The 13,851-nt window shown below is 44.3% G+C and overlaps 1 protein-coding gene across 1 annotated transcript in view; it reads left to right on the top strand.

The window, feature by feature from the left end:
* The window catches only part of ttc17 (tetratricopeptide repeat domain 17), a 100,934-nt gene that overhangs the window by 50,284 nt on the left and 36,799 nt on the right, over window positions 1-13,851 (top strand). Inside the window, exon 17 of the mRNA XM_034184721.1 lies at window positions 10,482-10,601. Coding sequence (XP_034040612.1) covers window positions 10,482-10,601 — 120 coding nt within the window. The remainder of the gene's footprint in view (window positions 1-10,481; window positions 10,602-13,851) is intronic.

Raw genomic sequence — 13,851 nt, 5'->3', positions numbered from 1 at the left:
GGAAGGCAAGCAAGGGGGCATCAGCTGTTTAGCAGAAAGGTGGATGCCCTACTGTCCAGACAGGTTCATGCACGAGCGATAAATCAATCAGATGATATGTGCGCACACACGCACGGCGGGGTGTGTGCGTGGTCCAGCCTGCTGCTTACACGGCACTTTGATCAGCTGTTATTCCGGCCAGACTGAAAGGTGTAGAAGGGGCGCAGAAGGCCATGAGATCGTCCGAGGCCTTTCCCCACTTCAAATGCAGCTTGCTAGTGATGTGCATGTGTTCTATGTTTGCTCTGGCCGCGTGAATGTACCTGACTGTGTGGCATGCAGGAATTCTGTACAAGGATTTAAAAGGCAGCTCAGATTTGCCAGACTGTAGTTCAGATGTTCATTCGTGCGGTATTCGGATTTGTGCGTGCAGGCACGGTCGGAACATTTGGCCAGGATTCAGCGTGCTCAGTCAATTCGAACAGCCCCTCGGATGCTTCGAATTGTGCATGAATTGCCATTCGAATATTGCGACTGCAGTCAGATTGCAGTATGATTGCACCTCGACCGCCGGTCAATTGTTTTCCAACATGAGTATAGAGTGCATCTGCTCTGGCTGTACGAATGTGCCGACTGCTGTAAGAATGCTGTACGAGGAGTTTGAATGCAGCTTACATTTGCCCAAATGTGTGTGGATAAATCATTTGTAAGGCATTCGGGCTCATTCATGCTCTAGTGTGACGGGGTATTTTAACATTAATTATTGGTAAAATGCTATTGCAATAAAAATCACTTGAAAGAAATTAATGTTCACATTTCTGCTGCTGTTTGAACCAGTGTTTAACTTTCACACTAAACCTCTTCAGTTCTGTTTGCAATTTATTTTCTGAAGGTAAAGAATTCCCTAGGTGTGTATCTTGAACTGAGAGGGATAATTGGGCCAAATGTTGTCCTACGCCTTTGAATTTTACAGTTTTGATTGGACACGCTCCTCGTCATGGTCCTACAGTTATCTATTTTTTTAAAGATCTGAGACATCACTTGTGGGGCAAGTCCATTTACACATTTGAATACAACTTTCAGAAAGGAGATTTTTATAAAGTTAGAAAAAGTCAACAAATTGTATTTCTCTTTGATTTTGCAGTGGTACCATTTTTGTGGCTTCTGGTCTAAAATTTTCAAATCTTGTTTAAAAAGTGAAAATAGAGGTCCAGTGGCTGAGTTAGTGGCCTGGCCCCAGGCACTGATGTAATCAGATAAATGTGAAAGAATCATGGCATGCAGATATAAATGAGCTGACTTTAAAGGACATGTCTCACATTTTTAACATCCCAGGTATTAAGACAACATAAAAGAACTCATGATTGTAAGTGTCTCTGCACACACATGCTAATAATTGGTGATCTCTGATGTATTTTATTCCTCTCACTCTGACCGTTAGCAGGTGCCTTTCCAGAAAATATTTCACTCTGCAGTCCTTGGCATTTTTCAGTGTGTGACATATTTATTAGCAAAACAGAAACATCCCGATGACTGACACACAGAGGGAAGTGAACCTGCTCCATCCGAAAACGAAGCTTCTGAGCTGCTGTTTGAAAGTAATGGCTTGGATTTACAGAGAGGAGACAACACACTTCACCCTGAAACTCTTAACTTTTTCAGAGTGCCGGATTTTGGAGCCTAAAGTGTGGTGATGTGGTGTTTGTGTGGATGCTGGTTTACTGAAGCTGTGTACATGGATGTAGGGACATCTGACATTGTTTTTAACAGACTGCCTGGACACGTAGATGGATTTGTTACATTGGAACAAGTCAGAATACATTATTTCCAGGAATTAAGGGACATTAAATGTAATGTGCCTCAATCATGAGAGAGGCAAAGCACGCACATGCTTCTTTGTTCGTGTGGAGTTTGCAGTTGGAAAACAATATAACACAGTGAGTCTGGCATGTTCAGGATTTTACCCCTTTTGTGTTTTGTATTTTTTTGCTTTGAGGAGCTTGTGTGTGTGAGTTTGTTGCTCCTCTCAGCTTACTGCGAAAAGGAATGTCTCCAAAACTGTTTTTTCCCCCCAGCAGCAGATGTTTTTTTTTTTTTTTTTTTTTTTTTTTTTGTGTAGATTTTATTGATAACAACACTCATAATTAATCATACACAAAACTGAACCTGCAGCAGAGATGGTTAGTGGCAGGCTGCGTTTATGACTCATGGCCATGCAGGTGCACAGAAACCTTCACAAAACTGCAGCTTTTACTGTGACTGCATCAAAATGAACAGTTTTCACTTAAAAATGAGTCATCATAACACGACATCATACTTATGTAAACTTTGGAATTAATCTTTGCCTTCGTTCTTAACATTATCAGCGACATTCCATTGTAGCGCGCGCGCTGGAATGCTTGTAGTTGCTACGTCACTTGCCAGAAACACCCAAGTACAAGATAGGGCTTTTTGCCAATGACATTTTTTTTTTCCTCCAACAACCAAAACAGTCAATCCCTGCCCTAGTGAAATTAATGGAGGTCTATGGGAATGTCTCAGGATATAAAATAAATGGGAAAAACCCCCACAAGTCCTGACATTTAATTACCTACCAACAAAACCTAAATGTAAAATAAATGTAAATTTATGTGGAATATGGAGACAATAAAATACTTGGGAATAATGCTTACACAAAATTTAAATACAATGTGTGAAATAAACTATCAAGATATCACAATAGAAATCCAAAAAGATATGCAGAGATGGAACATATTACCTCTGCATGTTAGTTTGAAAATAGAAATTATAAGAATGGATATTTTACCGAGGTTACTCTATCTATTTCTGTCATTACCAGTGACGATACCCCAACTTTTTTTTATAACTTGGGATAGGTGAATATCTTGATTTATTTGGGAGCTAAAAGACCCAGAGTCAAGTATGTACCTCTTCATCTCCCTAAAGAACAAGGGGGCTTGGCCCTCCCCAGTTAAGAAGATTATTTTTCACCACAGCTGAAATATGTTTATTGTTGATGCAATCCAAGCTATGAAGCAAAGTGGAAGGATATAGAAAAAGATGTTAATAATAACCCAATACAAATTCTGATTAGGGATATAGAGCAATATAATAAACACAAAAGTAACATAGACGCAATAACAAGTTTCACACTAGAAACATAGTATAGAGCTATAAAAAATAAAATCGACAGAAACATATTAAAGCATTAAAATGGATAGTATATGATACCACTTTCAAACCTGCCCAACAAGGGCTGGGATATAAGCAATGGTTAACAAACGGAATTACAACATGGAGAACATTGGAAAAGTAGGGGGGATTAATGAGTTTTGAGGAAATGAAATATGATTTTCACTATTTAGTAAAAGAGATAAAAATAAGTAAGAAATTATAACAGGGAAATCAAGAAGATTCCCTACATGGAAGAGAACACAGTGATCAAAATGATTAATAAAGCATATGAAGGAAAGATGATGACTCTTATATCTAAGTTTTACCATATACTTAAAATGAATACTAAACATTCAACGGAATGTATCAGGATAAAATGGGAAAAGGAATTAACTATCGAAATAACGAATAATGACTGGCAAAACCACCAAACAACCACAGGTTCTCAGAAATGGAGGGAAATTCATGGAAAAACTTGATCCTCTTCTTCATCACACCTAAGATAAAGTAAATATCTGAATCAGTCATGCTGGAGAAACTGTGGATTAGTAAACGTAAAACATAGTAATCTATTTTGGAACTGTTCCAAAAAAATAACTGTTGAGAAAACATAAATAGGGAAATTATGAAAATGTTGGAATATAATCTACCTCTCAATGCAACTACTATATGCTGTACTTAGGAATTTTTTCAGTAGAATATGTACAAGGAAAAGATAAATATTTGCTAAAAAAAAATACTGACAGTGGCTTGTAAAAAGTCAATAACAAGGAAGTGGCATCAACCCAACCCCCCAACCATGGAACAATGGATGCAAATTATTGAGGAGATTTATCTGATGGAGAAATTGACATATATGCTGACATTGTGGAAAGCCCAATTTGAAGAGAAATGGGCGATATACAGGAACAAGAACAGTGACACTGACAGAAGATAAGTTGATAATGGCACTGAAAAAAATAATTCTGTGAATCCTGGGAATTTAATATTCTCCCCTGTTTGGTGTTATATTTTTTATTTATTTTTTAATCTTTTTTTTTTTTCTTTTTGTGCCTTTATTGTTTCTTCTGATCCTTGATGAATGTTGTCTTATTATTGTTTAAAAATAAATAAAAACGAGAGTTACGAATGTAACTACGGTTCTGTGAATTCCGGATGACTGCCAGAGGGCGGTGCTTTAGCACCTGGATAACTACATGTGTGCAGCACAGAGGTCGAGAATATATACCAACAAAGTCACGCCATTGGATGTGACCTGGGTGACGTCACTGGTTGTCTTTATATACCAGACGCATCCAGCGCTCGCTTCTTTTCGGAATGAACTCGCAAGACTCTGAGTGACAAGCAACTCTGGCGGTCATCCGGAATTCATAGAACCGTAGTTACATTCGTAACTCTTGTTCTATTTCATTCCTCCTGACCGCCAGAGGGCGGTGCTTTAGCACCTGGATGACTTAATACCAACAAGGTCACAAAGAGTCACACTCACCTCGCATCAGCAGTGGGGAGTGGAGGCAGACAACACCGCCGAAGTCACCGCAGGAGGAGCAGCCACATTCAGTCTGTAATAGCGGGCGAGGTACAGGACGAAGCCCACGTAGCAGCAGCACATATATCACTCAAAGGGACACCTCTCAGTGCAGCCCAGGAGGTGGACACCCCTCTGGTGGAATGGCACGTAACCTTAGGAGGCTGAAGACCTCTGGACCTGTATACTTGTAAAATGGCATCCACGACTCAATGCGAGAGTCGCTGCTTTGAGACAGCACAGCCTCTTTTGTGATCACCGTAACACACAAACAGGGCATCCATTTTACGGATCCCGACAGTCGCACTAATGTACTGCTTCAGCATTCGGACAGGACACAGGGAACCTGAAACAGATAATCCTGGATCAGAATGCAGGGCATACACAGCCAAGGAAACTGGCTGGTTAACATGAAAGGTTGAAATTCTCTTGGGTAAAAAGGATGGATTAGGCCACAGCGTAACCCCAGATCCATCAGAATTCCATCACAAACAGTCCCCAGCGACTGATATGGCATGGAGCTCTCCCACCCGCTTAGCCAAAGACAGTGCAAGTAGAAAGGCAGTCTTCACTGACACCCCTTTAAGATCAGCACTTTCAACTGGTTTGAAAGGGGATAAGCTTAAACTCTCCAGGACTAGAGGAAGGTCCCATGAAGGTACGCGTGCAAGCCTTGGAGGCCGCAAACGTAGAGCACCTTTCAAAAAAACGACACACTAAGAGGTGTGAACCCGCTGACCGGCCATCAGTGTATACATGCCGGGCAGAGATTGCAGCAACATAAACCTTCAAGGTAGCGACAGAAAGTCCTTTCTCCAGCAGTTCTTGTAAATATTTGAGGAGAATAGGCACAGGGCAACACTCCGGGTCTAACTTTTGGTTCTCACACCACCGCACAAACAGCTTCCATCTGTTGTCATACAAAGCCCTGGTAGAAGCAGCGCGTGAATTAAGGATAGTCTGAACAACAGCCTGGTCACAAGAACCTAACAAGGAGTCCGGCCCCTCCAACGGCCACACATACAGTTGAAGGCATTCTGGGTGAGGGTGCCAAATCCTCCCCTGTAGCTGTGACAACAAATCCTTCCTCTCCGGGAGAGCCCAAGGTTCTCCCTCGAGGAGTTTGTAAATCATGGGAAACCAAATCCTTCACCGGCCAGAATGGAGCAACAAGCAGAACCCTGTGGCTGCTCTGATCTATCCTGTGCAGTGTCAACATCAGCAGCGGGAGAGGAGGGAAGGCATAAAGGAGGCAATCCGGCCACCGGTGAGCCAATGCATCCTGCCCCAGCGGGCTGTCTGGTTCAGAGAGGGAATACCACCGTGGGCAATGTGTCGTGGTGCTTGAAGCGAAAAGGTCCACTTCCGCTACACCATACTTCTGCCAGATCATTTGAACAATCGGGTTCAGTCTCCACTCTCCCAGTGGTGGTTTCTGTCTGGAGAGTAAATCTGCAGCGATGTTCTGTACGCCGGGCAGATGAACTGCTCTGACACTTTGAAGGTGAGGCAACGCCCATAAGAGAAGCCTCCGAGTTTCTGCCAGTGAGTGATTGGACCTGGTGCCTCCCTGATGGTTTTTATGTGATAGACTGTTGACGTGTTGTCCGACCGGACAAGAACATGTCTTCCTCTCAGGGCTGGGAGGAAATGCTTGAGAGCCAGTCGCACAGCGCGAAGCTCCAGCACGTTTATGTGTTGGAGTCTCTCCTGAGGACTCCAGACACCCCTCACCATCCTGTGATTCCACACGGCCCCCCAACCATTGAGTGATGCATCTGTAACAACCACCTCTCGGCGAGAAGGGACGGTGCCTAGAGGGACACCCTTGCAGATGAAGTCCACGTTCCCCCAGGGTCTGAAGTGTAGAAGGCACAGGTTGGAGAGGCGTACAAGCCTGTGCTGATGCAACTTTGAGTTGAGGCCTAGGTTGTTGATCCAAATCTGTAGGGAACGTAAGAACAGAAGTCCCAAAGGTACCACTAGCAACATTGCAGTCAATTTGCCCATCAACCAGAGCAGCAAACCAAAAGGCAGCGTCACAGCCCGTTGAATGTGTGAGACGAGACGAATTACATCGTCCACTCTCTGCGGGGATGGCGATGCAGTCATAGTCAGGGAGTTGATGGCAATGCCGATGAAGGTCGCTTGTTGACTGGGAACAAGAGAACTCTTTGCAAAGTTCACTGTGAGTCCTAAATGAGAGACATGGTTCAGTAGAAGAGCTGTGTCATTGGGCGCCTGCTCCTGAGTCAGAGCGCAGACAAGCCAATCGTCTAAGTAGGGTAGGATTCTTAATCCAAGAGCTTGCAGTGGGGCTAGTGCTGCAGCCATACATCTGGTAAATGTACGAGGGGCGAGAGAGAGGCCGAAAGGAAGCACCCTGAACTGGTATGCCTGACCTTCGAAAGCAAAGCGGAGAAATTGCCTGTGATGAGGCGCCACTGGTACATGGAAATAGGCATCTTTTAAGTCGACACTTGTGAACCAGTCTCCTGGTGTGATAGTTTGAAGGACGTCTACTGTGCGGAGCATGTGGAAACTGCAGCACTTTGATATAACGATTCAGATGTCGGAGATCAAGGATAGGACAAAAGCTGCCATCCTTCTTTGGAACAAGGAAGTAAATTGAATAGAACCCCCTGAGCTGGTCTGAACTGTGAACTGGCTCTATGGCCCCCTTCTCCAGGAGTTCCAAAATCTCCCATTGTAGGGCGGCAGACTGCACCGAGTCGGAAACAACAGTCATCGTCACCCCATTGAACTTCGGAGGATAACATCTGAACTGAATTCTGTAACCTTCGAACAAGGTTGAAATAACCCATGGGTCTTGAACTTGAGCCTCCCAGTGGCTGAGTTGATTTCATGAAAACGGCTGGGGGCCAAACGTTGGCAGTCAGACCCGACCACCTCTGCCTCACATCCCTGAGGACCTCTGGGCGCGATTACTGGAAGCTCTGTGAAACCGTTCAGTTCTCCCGGGTCTGCCCATAGGCTCCCAAAAGGCAGGCTGCTGGGAGAGCTGGCCCTCAACTGCGAAAGCACGTGCAGCTCTGGGAGTCGGCGGAAGCCTGGATGTAGAGTGAAAAGCTGTAGCACGTCTGACTGGCTGAGATCTGGAAGACCGGTGTAGGTCAACAAATTGTTGCGAGATTTACTAGCCTCAACAGCACGCTCCAAAGTTTGTTGGGCCGCAAGTCCAAATACTTGGCCTGGAAGAACCGACAGCGAACGGAGTGTGCCTCTGCAGGATTCGGACAGGGTGGACTGCGCAAGCCACACCTGACATCTAGTGATGGTAAGGGTTGACATCAGTCTGCCAAGCTCTCTGGACATATAAGCAAAGGTTTGGAGTGAGGCATCACTAAGACTAACCCTAACCCACTAAGACCTCTGCCTCCCTCAAAGACTTTGACAGGGCAAGGGCTAAATGGGACAGTGAGTTGCCTAGGCGACCGATGTGAGCAGCTATGTCATAGCTTTTGGTGAGGAGGTCATCAATGACCCTACATTGAGGTCATGGGCAGCGGGCATCTGGCCTAGCAGCATCAGCTGGAGCCACAACCAGGTTTGCAATAATGCTGTCAACGGCAGGCATACGGTTCAGACCATACTGTGCCGAATCACACATAGAGCTAAGGGCTCTGCAGTCCTGCGATAGATGGGTCAATGATTTGGGGTCCGCCCAACATTGGTGGTGCTCCTCGATATATGGTTGCGAAACTGGAATGTTGAAGTCAGGCTTCTGAGTGACTTTGAAAAAGGCACTTGAAGCGGTGGTTTCCGCAGGGGGATTGTCAACCCCAAGCCTGGATGAAGCCAACTGAACAGCTTGCTTGAGAAAGGATAGTCCAGGTCCGGTTTGCAGCAGGGACTCTGCCTCAGAGGTGTGAGAGCCCACTAATGAATGGCTTGGAGAAAGACCCCTCTCATCCTCATCCTCCACACAGTTTATGTCACTTGTCATGTAGAAGGAATCAGTCGCAGCAATAGACACGACATCTTCCTCCTGCTGAGTAACTACATTGGTCTGATCGGCCTCATTAGGGACTACAGGAACTGTCACTGCATCCCTAGGCTATAGATTCAGAAGCAAGGACTTAATCTGAGCAAACTCAGAAGTCAACGTTTCGACCTTTTCAGCCAAAGCATGGTCATGAGTAACCTTCTTAGCAGAAGGGGCTCCGGCATGTGGGCGTTTAAGGTGCTTTGGTTCCTTCCTGGGGCTGGAGGCCAAAGTCGCACTAGATATTCCACTTTCCAATGCCGCAAGTCTAGCAGATCTCTCTGCCCGTGGCATGCTGGCACAGTTAAGGCAGGCATCGCCACTCAGGGCTTCCCCTGAGGTGTCCGATCCCAAGACACGAGGGGCAAAACATATGTCCATCATCTGGGCTCAACGGAGCCAAACAGGTACTACAGCCATGCAACAAAGACAAGAGGTGAATCACACGCAGTGTAAATAGTAACACCAGACACGGAGCGTGAAGCACTCACAGCCGTCGACTTAACACGAGGCACAGAGCGTGAAGCACTCACAACCGTCAACTTGACAGGAAGCACGGAGCGTGAAGCACTCCAGCCGCAGACTCGACACGAGGCACGGCACGTGAAGCACTCCAGCCACAGACTCGGCACGAGGCACCGAGCGTGAAACACTCACAGAGTAAAAGCTAATACAAGGCCCGGAGCGTGAAACACTCACAGCCACAGTAATAACACGATGCACACAGCCGAAAAACTCACAGCCCAAGTGCTAAGTCACTTAGAGCAACGACGACAACACTAGCTGCTAGCGGAGCTGTTAAACTTAGCAAAATGGCGGCAGTGCAGACAAAGTACTTCAAGGAGTGGAAAACACTCACGGCAAGCCCAACACAGTACACTATACTGGTTCTGATACACACACTACCACGTAGTTAACGGGGTTAGTGACACAACTAAACAAATAGCCAGCTTCCGTCAAAACAGCACGGCTTATGTGCACAGAGGAAAATACCCAGCAGGGCAGCGGCAAAGGTGCGCACCCGGCATTTAGGAAGGTGTACTCACGACAGGCGTCAGTCAAAGAATACAAAAAACGGTGAAGCCGTATCTCACAGCCTCTGGAGGACGTGTGCAGTGCACGTAGCTCCAACCGAAGGTGGGTTGCGAGGCTACAAGCAAGAGCAGCAAGAGCAGCTAAATGCGTTCTCAACCTCTAAGAATGCGAGAATGTAGAAAAGAACCGAGCGCTGGGTGCGTCTGGTATATAAAGACAACCAGTGACGTCACCCAGGTCACAGCCAATGGCGTGACTTTGTTGGTATATATTCTCGACCTCTGTGCTGCGCACATGTAGTTATCCAGGTGCTAAAGCACCGCCCTCTGGCAGTCAGGAGGAATGAAATAGAAAGGAAGTTAAAAAAGGCTTTCTTCAAGTCTGAAAACCAACCACATTTCCATTATCAAGTGAATGTTTTATTCTCTCATTGACGTGACACAGTGCCATCTCAGTTGAACATTTTTTATGAAAAATGTTCAACCTTTTCAAGTGCTTTTGACATTATTGGGAGACTTGGAGAATTGGGAGATATTGGTCTATAATTACTGGCATCAGTTAATGCACCAGACTTATAAATTGGGGTGCTAAAATATTTTTGTAAATGCAGGAAAAAAATGTTTAAGTCCATGTGTAATACCTTTTAATCTTGTTTTTTATTTTATTTTTGTTCTTGTAAATTGACTTGAGTATAAAAATGGATCGATCGCCATTACAAATCATATAGGAATGAGTGTATTTAAACTTGTGTTAATCCAGAGGGTGCTGCCTGCATGGCTGAGGAAGATTTTGGAATCCAGCTGGAGGAGTGGGAAAGCAGCGAGGAGAAGCAAGACGCAGAGTCTGTTTCTGCCATGGAGGACTCTTTGTTGTTTAAAAGTAAGAAAGCCTTCTGTGGCAATCTAAACCAGTTCATAATGTTTTCCCAGTATTCTTTGAAAACCAGTGTCCAATCAGAGAGAAGTCATGGTTCAGACCAGGTTCATATTCACTATAAATTCATGTTGTATGTGTCTGCATGAACGCACCAGTGGGATATTGTTCACTTTAACTTTAAGGTTGAATTTGATTGGGTGCAGTGGTCTTCTGACTGATTTTAGTCATTCATTCTTGCATCCAGATCGCAATGGCAGCAGACTAAGCAAGTCAGCCCACACATCCCTATCTTAGGCCAGGCCCTCAGATTCTTCCTGGGGGATCCCAAGGCTTTCCCAAGCCAGCTGGGAAATATAGAGTGCATCCAGTAAGTATTAACAGCACTTCGCTTGTTCCACATTTTATTATATTACAGCCTTATTCCAGAATGGATGAAATTCATTTTTCCCGTCAAAATTCTACATACAATACCCCATAATGACAATACGAAAAAGAGTTTTTTGAGATTTTTTTTTTCAGATTTATCAAAAATAAATAAACTAAGAAATCACATGTATGTAAGTATTCACAGCCTTTGCCATGAAGCTCAATATTGAGCACATGTTCATCCTGTTTCCACTGATCATCCTTGATGTTTCCACAGCTTAACTGGAGTCCACTTGGGGCATGTTCAGTTGATTGGTTAATGAGGGAGGTGACCAAGAACCCAATGGTCACCCTGTCAACGCTCAAGCATTTCACTGTAGAGAGAGAAGAACCTCTCAGAAGGACAGCCATCTCTGCAGCAATCCACCGGTCAGGCCTGTATGGTACAGTGGTCAGCCACTCCTTAGTAAAAGGCACATGGCAGCCCACCTGGAGTTTGCCAAAAGGCACCTGAAGTACTCTCAGACCATGAGAAACAAAATTCTCTGTTCTGATGAGACAAAGATTCAACATTTTGGTGTGAAAGCCAGATGTCATGTTTAGAGGAAACCAGGCACCATCCCTACAGTTAAGCATGGTGGTGGCAGCATCATGCTGTGGGGATGTTTTTCAGTGGAAAGAACTGGGAGACTAGTCAGCATTGAGGGAAAGATGAATGCAGCAATGTACAGAGACATCCTGGATGAAAACCTGCTCCAGAGTGCTTTTGACCTCAGACTGGGGCAGAAGTTCATGTTTCAGCAGGACAATGACCCTAAGCACACAGCCACGATATCAAAGGAGTGGCTTCAGGACAACTCTGTGAATGTCCTTGAGTAGTCCAGGCAGAGCCCAGACATTCTGTGGAATCCAAATGAACATCTCCGGAGTGATCTGAAAATGTCTGTGCACCGATGCTCCCCATCCAACCTGATGGAGCTTGAGAGGTGCTGCAAAGAGGAATGGGCAAAACTGTCCAAGCTTGTGGCATCATATTCAAGAAGACTTGAGGCTGTAATTGCTGCCAAAGGTGTATCAACAAAGTATTGAGCAAAGGGTGTGAATACTTATGAACATGTGATTTCTTAGTTTTTTTTTTAATACATTTGCAAAAAAATTCCCCAAAACTTTTTTCTTGTTGTCATTATGGGGTGTTGTGAGTAAAATTTTGAGGGGAAAAAATAAATTTACTCCATTTTGGAATAAGGCCGTAATGTAACAAAATGTGGAAAAAGTGCTGAGAATACTTACCGGATACACTGTAAACCCTCCAGTGTGTCCAGGGTCTTCCTTTGGGACTCCTCCCAACTGGACGAGTCTGAAAGACCTCCTGAGGGAGACAACCAGGGGGTATCCTCACCTGTTGCCCGAAGCACCTCAGCTGGCTCCTTTTGAAGCCAAAGAGTAGTGGCTCTAAATCCTTCCAAGGTTAAGAGGGTAAATTATTAAATCATGAGTTTGTTTTTCACCATAGTGGACCTCAGATGCAGCACGATCTGTCTGTTGATCTCATACTCTGTCTTACCAAGGCAGACGTTGAGATACTTTAACTCTTCTCCTTAGGGCACCAGCTCTCCCCTAACTCAGAGGTGGCTATCCACCCTTTTTTTTGACAGAAGGTGTCCTAGATTTTGAGCTGCTGATGCTCATCCCACTCTCATCACACTCTACCTTAAATCTGCCCAATGCATATTAGAGGTCACAATCTGATGAGGCCAGCTGAACCACACAATCCACAAAAAGTAGAGATGTAATTCTAAGATCATCAAACAACACCCTCCAATACGAGACTCGGGCAATGGTCCAAAGTGTCTGGTTGATCCCCATTAACTGCTTCATGTTAGAGTGAATTACAGAAAGTTTGAAAAACAGATCAGATCTAGGTTCTGGTTTTAAATGTGCCTTCTGACAAACAGCAAATCCTCCCCTATGCCACCTCATCATGAAGCTGTGTGACTGGTGATGCAACAGACAAAAGTGGGACTATGCACAATTTCTGCAACCACAGAAGCCTTCAATCGTATCTGATGACTTCTCTCAATAGTCCCCTTCTAGCATGTTCACTCAGTTTTTGAGAACTCCCTACTTTTCACAGAAAGCAATGTGATCAGCCATTGGACCAGACCAAAGTGCCTTGATTGGAGAGTGGCGTCAACTCAGAACATGGCACCATTTTGGGTCTAACTGCGCTGAACTACTGAAAGGACCGTTTATGTTTTCAGCATTTTTTAAAATCATTTAACCACATACAGCAACACATCCAGCTACAGGTGCTAGCAAAAGAAATATAAAAATAGTTAAGATATCAAATTTCCATAATTTACAAATTATGTTGATTTATTTAATTAATTTAAAGCCTGATTTATGCAGCTGCAGCTCTTTAATTCTGTGTCATGCAGTGGCATGTGTGGCAGTTTTAAAGTTCTCCATCTCTGGATTATACTTTATTATGGACTAATGTGACCCTCAACAAGCTTTTTTTTTCTACAATCATCATCTTCAAATCAAAGGTAAGCTGAACAATTTCCTCTTTTACCGACTTCGTGCTGTAAATGTGATGCAGTCTTTTCTGATCCATTTATCAGCGTGTGTGCTATATAATATGATGTCACACGAGGCAGTGAAAGCAGAAAAGTGTCAAATCACAGCCTTTTGTGTTTGATTTAACAGGTGCATGTCAGGCTGTAGGTCTGAGTCTGAACACCGTTTGAAAAAAGTAAACAGTTGGACTTTTAATCAGAGAAATGATTCCTTTCCCACTTTCCACAAATCGACGAGTGTCAGAGCTGAACTTTAATTTGTACCTCTGCACGTCCAGACTGCTCGGGGTTTTTAATGGAAATACATT

This window comes from Thalassophryne amazonica, chromosome 2 (assembly GCF_902500255.1).
Source record: "Thalassophryne amazonica chromosome 2, fThaAma1.1, whole genome shotgun sequence".
Taxonomy (NCBI): Eukaryota; Metazoa; Chordata; class Actinopteri; order Batrachoidiformes; family Batrachoididae; genus Thalassophryne; species Thalassophryne amazonica.
The sequence above is the reverse complement of the archived record's forward strand: the minus strand, read 5'-3'. Positions and strand labels throughout refer to the sequence as shown.